This window comes from Mustela nivalis (assembly GCF_964662115.1).
Source record: "Mustela nivalis genome assembly, chromosome: X".
In the NCBI taxonomy this organism is placed as follows: domain Eukaryota; kingdom Metazoa; phylum Chordata; class Mammalia; order Carnivora; family Mustelidae; genus Mustela; species Mustela nivalis.
This window is the reverse complement of record NC_139040.1, coordinates 102452430-102466166: the sequence shown is the minus strand read 5'-3', so window position 1 is coordinate 102466166 and position 13737 is coordinate 102452430. Positions and strand designations below refer to the sequence as shown.

Genomic DNA, 13737 nt, shown 5'->3' with positions numbered 1-13737 from the left:
TTATTTATCTATCTATCTATCTATCTATTTAATTTATTTTTTAAAAGATTTTATGTATTTATTTGGCAGAGGGAGAGAGATCACAAGTAGGCAGAACACTAGGCAGGGTGTGTGTGTGTGTGTGGGTTGTGGGGGGGGAAGCAGGCTCCCTGCTGAGCAGAGAGCCCCATGCAGGGCTTGATCCCAGGACCCTGAGATCATGACCTGGGCTGAAGGCAGAGGCTTAACCCACTGAGCCACCCAGGCGCCCCAACTTTCTCCTTTATTTTTAAGAAATAATTTATTGACAGGAAATTTATATAACATGAAATGAACCATTTTAAAAGTAAGCAGTTCAGTGGCATTTAGTGCCTTTACAATATGGTGTAACTGTTCCCTCTGTCCCATTTCAAAACATTTCAATCACTGCAAAGCAGTACCCTTTAGATATTAAAGCAGTTTCTCCTCACCTCTGTTTCCATGAACCACTGGCAGCCACCAATCCGCATTCAGTCTCTATGAATCTGTCTCTTCTGGATTATTTCATATAAAAGGAATTATACAGTATGTGACCATTTGTGTCTGTGTTCTTGCACTTAGCGCAGTGTTTTGAGTTTTCATTTTTATGTGGTAGAAAACATGTAACATAAAATTTGCCATCTTAAAACCATTTTAAGTGTTAAATTGTATTCACGTTGTTGTGAAACAGATTTCCAGAACTTTTTTATTTTACAGATCTGAAACTATTCCCATTGAAAAATACTACCCTTTTCCCCTCTCCCTCGAAATCTGGGCAACAACCATTCTACTTTGTGTTTCTATAAATTTGACTACTGTAGACACCTCATGTAAATGGAATTATATAGTATTTGTCTTTTGGTGATTGGATTATTTCTCTTAAAATAATGTTCTCAGAGATCGTTCATGTTGTAGCATGTGACAGGATTCCCTTTATTTTATTTATTTATTAAAAGATTTTATTTATTTATTTGACAGAGAGAAATCACAAGTAGACGGAGAGGCAGGCAGAGAGAGAGAGAGAAGGGAAGCAGGCTCCCTGCTGAGCAGAGAGCACGATGCAGGACTAGATCCCAGGACCCTGAGATCATGACCTGAGCCGAAGGCAGCGGCTTAACCCACTGAGCCACCCAGGCGCCCAGGATTTCCTTTATTTTTAAGCCTAAATAATATTTATGTCAGATTTTGTTTATCCATTCATCTGTCTCAGTTATTTTGAATAGTGCTATTACGGAGATAAATATACAAATATCTCTTCAAGACCCTGCTTTCAGATCGTTTGATTGCTGAATTAAATGGTAGCTCTATTTTTAATTTCTTGAGGAACCTCCATACTCTTTTACATATTGCTAGCACCATTTTACTGTCCCACCAATACTGTACAAGGTTTCCAGTTTCTCCACATTCACACCAACACTTATTATTTTCTGAATTTTTGGTCGCAGCCATGATAATGGATGTGAGGTGATATCTTACTGTGATTTTGATTTGCATTCCTCTGATGATTAGTGTTGTCGAGTATCTTTTCATTTGCTTGTTGAATATCCATCCGTATATCCTCTTTGGGGAAATATCCACTTAAATCCTTTGCCTTTTTTAAAATTGAGTTAAGACTTTTGTTGCTGTCGAGCTGTAGTTCTTAGTATATTTTGGTTATTAATCCCTTATCAAATACATGGTTTGCAAACATTTTCTCTCATTTCATAAGTTGCCTTTCTGCTTTGTTGATTTTTTACTTTCATGAACAGATATTTTTGGGTTTGATGTAATCCCATTTGCCATTATCACACTGGTTCAATAGCTAGCTTTGTAATAAGTTTCAAAATTGAGAAATATGAGTTCTTTTACCCTTTTTCTTTTTTTTCAGGTTGTTTTGTCTATTTGGAGCTTTACTGTTACTTATGAATTTAATGGCTGGCCTACCCATTTTTTCAAAAATGGCCATTGGATTTCTGATAGGGATTGCCATGAGTTATAGATTGTTTGGTGTAGTACTGACATTTGAACAGTACTAAGCCTTCCAATCAGTGAACATTGGATGTCTTTCCATTTATGTAGAACTTTAATTTTGTTCAACAATGTGTTGTAGTTTTCATTGTACAAGTTTGTCACAACTTGCACACATTTATTTGTAGGAATTTTATTCTTTTGGATCTTACTATTGTTTAAAATTTATTCATTATTTATTTATTTATTTTAGAGAGTGAAAGTGAGCAAATACCTATGAGCTGTGGGCGGGGCAGAGGGAGGAGAGAAGCAGACACTTCTTTGAGTGTGGAGCCCAACACGGGGCTTGATCTTACCACCTGAGATGAAATCAAGAGTTGGATGCCTGACTGAGCCACCCAGGCACCCCTTGAATATTTATTTATTTATTTATTTATTTATTTTGGACAGAGAGATCATAAGTAGGCAGAGGGGCAGGTAGAGAGGAGGAAGCAGGCTCCCGCTGAACAGAGAGCCTTATGTGGGGCTTGATCCCAGGACCCTGAGATCATGACCTGAGCTGAAGGCAGAGGCTTAACCCACTGAGCCACCCATGCGCCCCTTGAATCTTATTTTAAATGAAACTGTTTGCTTATTTTATTTTTCAGATTTCATTGCTACTGTGTAGAAACATTTGATTTTGTTTGTCGACCTTGTACATTGCAATTTTCCTGAATTCATTTAAGTCTAGCACTTTCTTTGTGGATTCTTTGTGGTTTTCTCTATACAGGATCATTTCATCTGCAAGTACATATAGTCTTACTGCTTTCTTACCGATCTGAATGCCTTGTATGCCTTGTATCCCACCCTCTTTTTTTTTTTTGGCCCCTTTGCTCTGACTAGAACTTTTAGTACATTATTCAATGACATTGGCAAAAAGAGGACATCCTTATATTGTTCCTAATCTCAGGTGGAAGGCTTTCAGTATTTTACCCTAAAACAGGGTGTTATCTGTGGGTTTTTCAAAGTGTTCCTTAGTGTATTCAGGAAGTTCTCTTCTGTTCTTAGTATTCTGAGTGCTTTTATTATGAAAGGATGTATTATTTTGTCAAAATTTTTTTCTGTATCAATTGGCATTACCATTTTTCTTCCTTCAATTAATGTGGAGTATTTTATTTATACACACACACACACACGTACACATACAGTTTTAAATATGGAACACTTCATAAATTTTTGTGTTATCCTTGCACAAGGGCCACTCTAATCCTCTCTGAACCATTCCAACTCCATTGTATGTGCTGCTGAAGCAAGTACATTTATTGATTGATTTTTATATGTTGAACTACTTTGGGGTAAACCCCACTTTGTCATGGTATATAATGCTTGTAATATGCTGATAGATTTAGTTTGCTAGTATTTTCTTAAGGATTAGATTGTCTACATTCATGAGGGATATTGATCTGTAATTTTATTTTTTTAAAAAGATTTTATTTTTTAAAAAAAGAATAAAGTTACTATTTATTTATTTGTCAGATAGAGAGAGAGAGCACAAGCAGGTAGAGTGGCAGGCAGAGGCAGAGAGAGAAGCAGGCTTCCTGCTGAGCAAGGAGCCCAATGTGATACTAGATCCCAGGACCCTGAGATCATGACCTGAGCCAAAGGCAGCAGTTTAACTAACCAACTGAGCCCTCAGGTGTCCCTGTAATTTTTTTTTTCTTGTAGTGTCTTCATGTCTTTGATATCACAATAATGTTGACCTTATAGAATAAGTGAGGAAGTTTTCTCCTATTTTCTATTTTTGGAAGAATTTGAGAAGTATTGGTGTTAATTCTTTAAATATATGGTAGGATTCACCAGTGGCACCATTTGGTCCTAAATTTCTCTTTTGGTGGGTCTTATTGATTCCTTATCTACTTCTATGGGTCTGTTCATAATTTCTATTTCTTCTTGGGTCAATGTTGATAATTTATGTTTTTCTATGACTGTCAATTTCATCTGGATTATAGACTTTTGATACAAATTCTTGATAAAATTCTCTTGAATCCTTCTCTTCTTTTTGTATGGTTGATAGTAATATCCACATTCATTTTTTTTAAATTTTAGTTATTCATGTCTCAATTTTTGGTCTTTTACTGTCTGGCTTAAAGTTTTATACTTTTTTTAAAAAGATTTTATTTATTTATTTGACAGTCAGAGATCACAAGTAGGCAGAGAGGCAGGCAGCAGGGGTGGGAGGAAGCAGGCTCGCCACTGAGCAGAGAGCCCAATGCAGGGCTTGATCCCAGGACCTTGAGCTCATGAGCTGAGCCGAAGGCAGAGGCTTAACCCACTGAGCCACACAGGTGCCCCAGATTTATACTTTGTATAGAAAATCTTCAAAGAACCAACTTTTACTTTCATTGATTTTTATTATTTCTATCTCTTTGTTGATATTCTCATTTTTTCCCGTATTATTTTCTTATTTTTCTATTGTTTAGCTCTATGAACAACTTTTTTTTTTTAAGATTTTATTTATTTATTTTGACAGAGAGAGATCACAAGTAGGCAGAGAGGCAGGCAGAGAGAGAGGGGGAAGTAGGCTCTTCACTGAGCAGAGAGCCCAATGTGGGGCTTGATCTCAGGACCCCGAGATCATGACCTGAGCCAAAGGCAGAGGCTTAGGCCCACTGAACCACCCAGGTTCCCCTGTATGAACAACTCTTTAAAAAGATTTTATTTATTTATTTGAGACAGAGAGAGCACAAATGAGCATGAGTCGGGGGGAGGGGCAGAGGTAGAGGGCAAAACATACTCCCTGCTGAGCTTAGTACCAGGACTCCAGGATCATGACCTGATCTGAAGGCAGATGCTTAACCGACTTAGCCACCCAGGTCCCTCATCTGTGAGCAGATTTAAGACAGTGGATTTAAAGTCTTTCTCTAGTAAGTCCAATGCCTGGACTTACTCTTTGATCATTTCTGTTATTTAGTTTTTCCTTTGACTGAGTCATGCTTTCATATTTCTTGGTATACATTGTGGGGTTTTTTTTTGTTGTTGTTAATAAGTGGTTATTTGAATATTATAATGTGGTAACTCTAGAAATCAGATTTTATCTGTTCTTGATTGTTGAAGGCTGCAGTCATCCATTTGTTTAGTGACTTTTCCAAATAAGTTTTTACAAAGAATATTCCTTTTGTGTTTTTAACTTTGATAAAGTATAATTTAATCACTTTTTATTTTGTAGATGATTTGTTTTGTATTGTATTTTAGAAATCTTGCCTCACCAACGATTACGATTTTTCTCCTGAATGGTTTATAGTTTTAGCTTTTGTATTTAGGTCTTTGGTCTATTTTGAATCAATAAGAATTATTCTTTTTATTTTTTTAAGATTTTATTTATTTATTTGACAGACAAAGATCACAAGTAGGCATAGAGGCAGGCAGAGAGAGAGGGGGAAGCAGTCTTCCTGCAGAGCAGAGAGCCTGATGCAGGGCTCGATCCCAGGACCCTGGGAATCATGACCTGAGCCGAAGGCAGAGGCTTTAACCCACTGAGCCACCCAGGCGCCCCCAATAAGAACTATTCTTAAAATTAATTTTTATTTTTAAGAATTATTTTTAGACTTATGAAAAATAAACCAGGTCTTATTTCAAGAAAAGAAAAACAACTTTCAACATCACAAGATAATTTTCTTTTTGAAAATGTCTTTTTTTAAAACTGCTGTTTTGCCAAATCCATAATATCTCATTAGATCTCCAGGACTTATTCATCTTGAATAACTGAAACTTTGTACCCCTTGAGCAACATCTCCCCACATCTCACTCTCTCTAGCCCCTAGTAACCACCCTTCTGTTTTCTGCTTCTATGAGTTTGACTGTTTTAGGTTCCACATATAAGTGAGATCATGTATTATTTGTCTTTCTGTGTCTGGTTTACTTCACTAAGCGTAATGTCTTGCAGGTTCATCTGTATTTTTGCAAATGGGTGAATTTCCTTCTATTTTTAAAGTTGAAAAATATTCCATTATATGTATATACCACATTTTCTTTATCCACTACCCCTTGGTTATTTCCATGTCTTGACTATGTGAATAGTGCTGTAGTAATATAGGAGTGTAGGTTAAGTCTTTGAGATCCTTATTTCATTTCCTTTGGGTAAATACCCAGAGGTAAAATTGCTGTGTAATTTAGTAGTTCTGGCAACAATACTGTACTTCATCCCTGAAATTTATTAAGAGGGTGAATCCTATGTGTTCTCACAACAAGGTACAGGATAACTATGTGAAATGGATGGATATGTTAATTAGCCTGATTGTGGTATTACTTAATTATGATATGTATATCAAATCTTCAAGTTGTACACTTTACATACAATTAAAATAGTGTCACAAATTTCTTATAGCAAAAATAATCACAAGTGTAATGTATTTTTTTGTCTGTCAGGTGGCAACATATGACTTCAGCATTCAAGTTCAGATTAATTTCTTCAAGGCTTCAGAACTTTACACTCAATATCGTTTGTCAAATTCTCCTATGATTCCAAAGACAACACCACTTATTCGACCGTGTTATGTTCAAGCTACTGGTATGTAATGTGAAACATTCACTTGGTGTGTTCATATCAAACATTTACACTAAAACAGCTAAACGTTTAAAAATTCAGAATATGATATTTACTTTTTAAAAATAGAAATATTAGAAAGTAAACTATTGTATGATTTCTGTGTGTGTGACTTAAATTGTTCCTGTGAGAATGAATTTTGAGAAATAGTGTAACCAAACCAACGTGAAGTTCACTCCTTATTGAGTTACAGAAACCGCACCAGGTGACGTTGTCGCACAAAGACAACTTTATTAAGGAGATCATGGGCACTGGCTTCTAAAGCTGTGACTCCCTGACATCAGGTGAAGGGTTACCTTTTCTTTAGGGTTAGATGAATATTCATTTATTTATATTTTTAATTTTTAATTAATTACTTTTTTGGAGAGAAAGAACTTGAGCAGTGGGGGCGGGACAGAGAGAGACTATTAAGCAGATTCCAAGCTCAGCATGGAGCCCCATGCAGGGCTGGATCTCACTACCCTGAGTTCATGACCCAAGTCGAAATCAAGAGTCAGTCGCTTAACTAAGTCACCCAGCTGGATCTAGGATGAATATTTAGCTAGGGAAACCTCCTTATCTTATGTAGAGGTGGCTGTAATGTCACACATGACCCTTAAGAAAACTAGGTTGTCTCTACATTGATGTTATGTAAATGAGGTTGAGGCCCCTCCTTGGCTAGAGATTTTAGTATTATAATGAGGCAAAGGTAATGATAGATTATTCCAGAGCTCAGTCCATCGTCTGTGCAGATATGAATTGGAAGTTTAGCTCAAAAGTTCTGGGTAGGGTTGCCTGGGTTGCTCAGTGGATTAAGCCTCTGCCTTTGGCTCAGGTCATGGTCTCAGGGTCCTGGGATCGAGTCCTGCATGGGGCTCTCTGCTAGGCAGGGAGCCTGCTTCCTCCCCTCTCTCTCTCTACTTGTGATCTCTCTCTGTCAAATAAAAAAATCTTAAGAAAAAAGTTCTGGGTAGTCTGGGGTGGGTGGGAGGTCTTGTCAGGGCAGTTGCTGCACCTATAGGGTGGTTTCCAGTGTCATTTGCCCGAGTTAAGAGGTAAGGTGGGAAGAAGAGCTTAAGCAAAAACGTAAGACACATGTTAGTGAGTTCAAGCAGGTGGGTAGTAAAGGTCAGGTCTTGGGGTCTAGCTGGTGACAACAGTGTGGACATAATCTCAGATCAGGGACACTTGTTTTAAAAAATTGGTTATAACTAAAAACAAAGGTCAGTTTAGTTATTTATTGTATGTGTAGTTTTAAATGATTAAATCCAAATATAAGTTGTTAAAATAAAATATGTTTGATTTATAATGGAATGATGTAAATTTTATTTAAGAAAGTTTTCCCCCAAAAGGAATGGGTTATTAAAGGACTAAGCTCATGTAAAGAAGGTTAAGTAAAAACAAATAAACAAAAGAAGGGTAAGTATATTAAGTTTTTAAGCATTATTTATTCATTTTCTCCAAATATTCAAATATAAAACCAATTGACTTTGTAAACCCTTCTTTTGATAAGCTTTGTTTTTGCATTTTATTATATATGTTTAAGTATTTTTCATAAAAAGTTAAGTCTAATTTATGCTTTATTATGCAATATTTTGTTTTTATAATTCTGACATTAAGTTATTAATGATAAAATAGTGCTCAATTGATAATTATCCTTGTCACCTAGTAAGAGAAGCCTCATTAAAGTAGCACACAATATGGAAATTTATTTCTCTCCTGCTTAAAATACAGAACTAAGAATTCTGCAGCTGGTAGGGAGGCTCTATGGTTTTCCCCCTTATTTTAAAATAATCATTTTAAGGAAAAAATTATTGTCTAATTTTGTTTTCTGAATTAGTTAAATTACTTACATGAAAAATAAAATTTACTTACTTGACAAATAAAAATTAATGCATCATCATTATGGAAAATTAGATGTTAAAAACACAGAAATGTCATCTAGAATGCAAATATGTAGAGCATACTATTATTGATATCTTCGTATCTTACTCTTTTGTTCTATGCCTTTATTAGTTATTTTTTTTAACATAGTTGTGATCTTACTGCCTGTGTTCGGTTGAAATCTCTTCACTTTTAATAGAAACTTTGACTTGGATATTATAGACTCTTAATTATGTAAATTGACAGGGATAACTATTATAGATTATTTTATTCAGTAAGTGTCTTTTATAGATTAAGCATAAGGATTTAGGTTTTTTTCTTTTATTTTCTTACTCATATAAATATTGTAGTATTGAACATTTTTGTGTATAATAATTTTTCCCTGTTGAGATTTTCTTAAAAATGAGGTTCCCTGAATTGACTGCATTCCTTCTGAAGTATATACATGTTAGGGATGCCTGGGTGGTTTAGCCATTAAGCATCTGACTCTTGACATTCGTTCAGGTTAGGATCTCAGGGTGGTGAGGTTGGGCTCTGTGCTGGGCGTGGATCCTGCTTAAGATTTTCCTCTCTCTCTCCCTCCCTCCCTCCATCCCTTTGCCTCTTTCCCCCTCCTCCAGTGAGCACACACTCAGACTTTCTCTCTCTCTTTCAAAAAAAAAAATGTATATACATATTAAAGCTCTTGATACATTTTGCAAAAGAGCTTTTGTAAAGAGTTATGCTGTTTTACCTCTCCTTCAGTATAAACTCTAACCAGCATTGAATTAAAGAAATTGGATATTTTTCTATGTGATTGAAAGTACATCATTTCAATTTCTTTGCTTACTTATGAGGATTAAAATTTTTCTATCTTTGCTAGTAATAATATATTTCATATGTAAATTATCTGCTCATGAATTTCATCTTTATCATTGTGGTGTATTTGTCTGATGTCAATGATTTCCTTATTTATTTATATTAAATTTTTTCATCTTTACTGTGAATTTTTTTAAGATTCGTTGCTTGGCATTAGTTTTATTTGTTATACAGTAAACTCTTTATAGTGAAATTTAGCTATCATTTCCTCTATAATTTCTAACATTGTTTTAAAGATTAGACCGTCTTCCCCATGTTAGGATTTGGTGTATATGTAATTCTGTTCTTCTTCCTAAATTTTTAATAACTTCATTTTATTTTATTTTATTATTTTATTATCTTTTTAAAGATTTTATTTATTTATTTATTTGACAGAGAGAGACATAGTGAGAGTGAGCACACAAATAGGCAGAGTGGGAGAGGGAGAAGCAGATTTCCCTCTGAGCAGGGAGACCGATGTGGGGCTCAATCCCAGGACCCTGAGCCCAAGGCAGATGTTTAATGGCTACCCAGGTGCCCCCTTTTTTCTATTTTTAATGGTTTAAAATTCATTCAACATTTTCTATACTTAGTTAATTTGTAATAAAACAATATTGCTGTATTTCCAGAAAGTATTGGAATAGCAAAGCAAACTTCGCTTTGTTATATAATTTATTGACCCCAAAGTTTACTAATGATTCAAATGATATGGGTATAATCAGGCAGGCATGTAACATTTCTTCATAGAGAAGTTGGCATCTATCAGACACAGCTTCCAAATTGTCCTTTTCTCCCTCCTTAAGATTGATAAGGAATTAACATGTAACTTTTGGATGTCATTTAGAAACTTGTTCCCAAAGGAAGCTGTTTTTGTTTGGAGCTTCCCATTTTTGTACTTTCAATAAGTTACGTAAGTAGGAAGCATCTAAGTGAGAAATTTTCATTCTCCTACCAGCAGTGCCTCATAAATCTATAAATTCTAGATACTTTTGAATGGCCATTTGGACAGGTAATATATGTCAGGGTTTGTTTTGTATTGTTTTGTTTTGTTTTGTTTTGAATAGTCCACTGGTGAACTCCACTTTCATGTTTGCAAGGACGCTTGGTCAAGTCCGTTATTCCCTGACCTACACCCTCAATAGAAGGATGATAGCTCAGTAGGAGGCTCACAAGCTTTGTTATCTCTCTTCTCCCAAATTACATGTATATATTTTAAAACTAAAATAGTGCTAATGCAGAATTGGAATCTATTATCTCCTTCTCAGGGCTTATCCTGCATCCCAGAGGCAGTAACTTTTTTCATTAATTATCTAATGAAAACACTTACTTAATGACAAGCATCTTCACTCACTTGAAACATTAACTCCTGTTATCCATTTTATAATGTAATTATAGTTTAAATTTCAATTAAAATTTTTATCAGAGATTTGTTATAACAATATATTGTTCATTATTAAGCCAAGTAGTGTAACTGCATAGTTACTTTATTTATTTTCCTTCAACTTTTTTTTATTACTGGAGTTATTAATTACTCAATTGTCCTTAGATATTTGACTAAATCCTCCCATGCCACAAAGCTCTCCTTTATATTATGCTTGTCTGGACAATGTTCCACATAATAATGTCATATCTACTTATTCTCTTGAAGTAATCTTCCTGGAGCATAGCAACCTCTTGCTTCAACATGGACTAGATACTTTCCCTGCAGCAGAACTTTTGTCTAAGATTTCCTATCACTATACTTGTGGATATTTTTTTAAAAACTCTTTTCTGTTTTGAATCTCCTGTTTTTTCAATCTCTTGCCTTCCTGTTTCTTGGTTTACTGCATTGTTTAGGTAGATTGTATCTTTCAGGGGCTTCTAAAGAAAGGGCAAAAGGGATCTAATTTTTGAGAATTTCCATGTCTGAAAATATCATTGTTTTTCCTTTCACACTTGAAGGATAATTTGGTTTAGAATAAAATTCTGTTATTTCACACTGATAATTTTAGTGTGTCTCTCTTGTTGTATGTTCTTGTGGAACTTTTCAATAGAAATTCATGTCCTCTGGTTCTATAAAGTTTTCATAAACTATTTCCTTGAAAAGTTCTTCCCACCATTTTCTATATTTCTTTCTTTAAGGCTTTATTGGTTGTGTTTTGTACATCTTGGATTATGTTATATATTTTAATTATCTTATATTTTCTCTCCTCTTGTCCTTTCCCTTATTTCTTTGTTGTAATTCTCAGGATATTTTTCTGACTTTATTATGTCTTGAGAAATTATTTTGGCAGTTTTAAACTAATGAGAGTTAACTTTTTTTCTGATTGTTTCATTACTTATAGACTTCTGAAAGATAAAAACAACAATTTTTCTCTCTACTTGTATTGTGATGATTCCTTTGACATTTTTTTCTGTTGCTACATTGTCTCATTTTTTGCTGAATTATTTCTCCTTCATGTTGATGAGTTCCTTAAATGTTTGTCGATTTTTGCCTGTTCTCTCATGATATTAGTGAATCTCACAATGCTGGCTTCATTACCAACTATTATATCATTTCCTGACAATCTGGATCCCAGTGAATGTTTAAGGAGGTCAAAATGTTAGTCAATAAGACTTTAATCTTGAGCATTTCAGTTTTTTTGGAAAATATTTCTTCAAATTAAAAGGATAATAGGTTAATATATCAACAACAATATGCATGCATATTTGATAACCAGATGAAATGGAGCGATTCCTTGAAAGACAAAATCTGCCAAAACTTACACAATAAGAAATAGTCTGGATAAGCCTCAGTATATTAAAGAAATTGAATCAATAATTGGTAACCTTCAAAAACAGAAGGCACCAGGCCCAGATGGGATCATTGGTGGACTCTATCAAACATTTAGAGAAGGGGCGCCTGGGCGGTTCAGTGGGTTAAAACCTCTGCCTTCGGCTCAGGTCATGATCCCAGGTCCTGGGATCTAGCCCTGCATTGGGCTCGCTCCACAGCAAGGAGCCTGCTTCCTTCTCTTTCTCTCTCTCTACCTGCCTCTCTGCCTACTTATGATCTCTGCCTGTCAAATAAATAAAATCTTAAAAAAGAAACATTTAGAGAGGAAGTCATACCAATTATCTATAATCAATTCTCTACAATCTCTTTCAGAAGATAGAAACAGAAAGAATACGTTCTAACTCATCCCAACTCATTTTGAGGGCAATAGTACTCTAATACCAAACCAGACAAAGGCAATACAAGAATAGAAAATGGCATACCAATATCTCTTCTCAGCATAGATACAGAAGTCCTTAACAAAATATTAGCAAATCAAATCCAACATTGTGTAAAAAGAATTATGTACCATGACCAAGTGAAATTTATCCCATGTGTGCAAGGTTGGTTTACATTCAGAAATCAATGCATTCCATTATATGAACAGGACAGAGAAAAATAAAAAGTCACATGACCATATCAGTAGATTCAGGGGAGATAAAATATTTTAGAAAATCTAATACCCATTCATGAAAACAACTTAGTAAATGAGGACTGGAGCAGAACTTTCTCAACTTGATTTAAAAAATGTATACAAATACCCACAGCTATTATCATTCTTTTTTTTTTTTTTAAGATTTTATTTATTTGTCAGAGAGAGAGCATGAGCGAAAGTGAGCACAGGCAGACAGAGTGGAAGGCAGAGTCAGAGGGAGAAGCAGGCTCCCTGCGGAGCAAGGAGCCCGGTGTGGGACTCGATCCCAGGACGCTGGGATCATGACCTGAGCCGAAGGCAGCTGCTTAACCAACTGAGCCACCCAGGCGTCCCAATCATTCTTAATGATGAGAAACTCATAGCTTTCTCATTAAAGTCAGAAACCAAGCTAGGATGTTCCTAGCTAATGCAATAGGACACAAAGAGGAATCAACAGATACACAGATTAGGAAAGATGAGTAACTCTGCATTCATTGATGACATGATCATTTATGTAGAAAACCCGAAAGATTTAGTTAAGAAAAACACTTAGGGAAATAATAAGCTAATATAGCAAGGTTGCAGGATACAAACTTAGAGTACAAAAGTCAGTTTTTTTCACATATACAAGCAATGAATAAATGGAATTTGAAATTAAATACAAAATACCATTTATATTATTACCCAACCAAAAGTGGAATACTTAAGTATATTGACAAGTATTGACAAGATCTATTTGGAGGAGGTGGTTAAATGAAAGGGTGCCTAACAGACTTTCTCCTGTCTCCCTGAGCCCTTCCTGAGACCTCAGTGGTGTCTTCTGTGCCATCTTGTTGCCAGCATTGCTGGGTGATGAAACTAAAACAAGATGCATTTTGTCTGGATTGTGGTTAATTCATCTATATATTCCCTCAACCACCTCTCACCAAAATGACTAGTAGAAGGAGGAACACCCAACAGAAGAAAAATTCAGAGACTGTGCCCTCTGTCACATAAGTATTGGATATGGACATAAACAGTATCTCGGAAAGAGAATTCAAAATAACAATTATCCAGGCAATGGCCAGGTTGGAGAAGACCATT

The 13737-nt window shown here is 35.3% G+C and overlaps 1 protein-coding gene across 1 annotated transcript in view; it reads left to right on the top strand.

The window, feature by feature from the left end:
* Nucleotides 1-13737, top strand: part of CFAP47 (cilia and flagella associated protein 47) — a 525406-nt gene that overhangs the window by 96845 nt on the left and 414824 nt on the right. The window contains exon 22 of the mRNA XM_082717915.1: nt 6349-6490. Coding sequence (XP_082574041.1) covers nt 6349-6490 — 142 coding nt within the window. The remainder of the gene's footprint in view (nt 1-6348; nt 6491-13737) is intronic.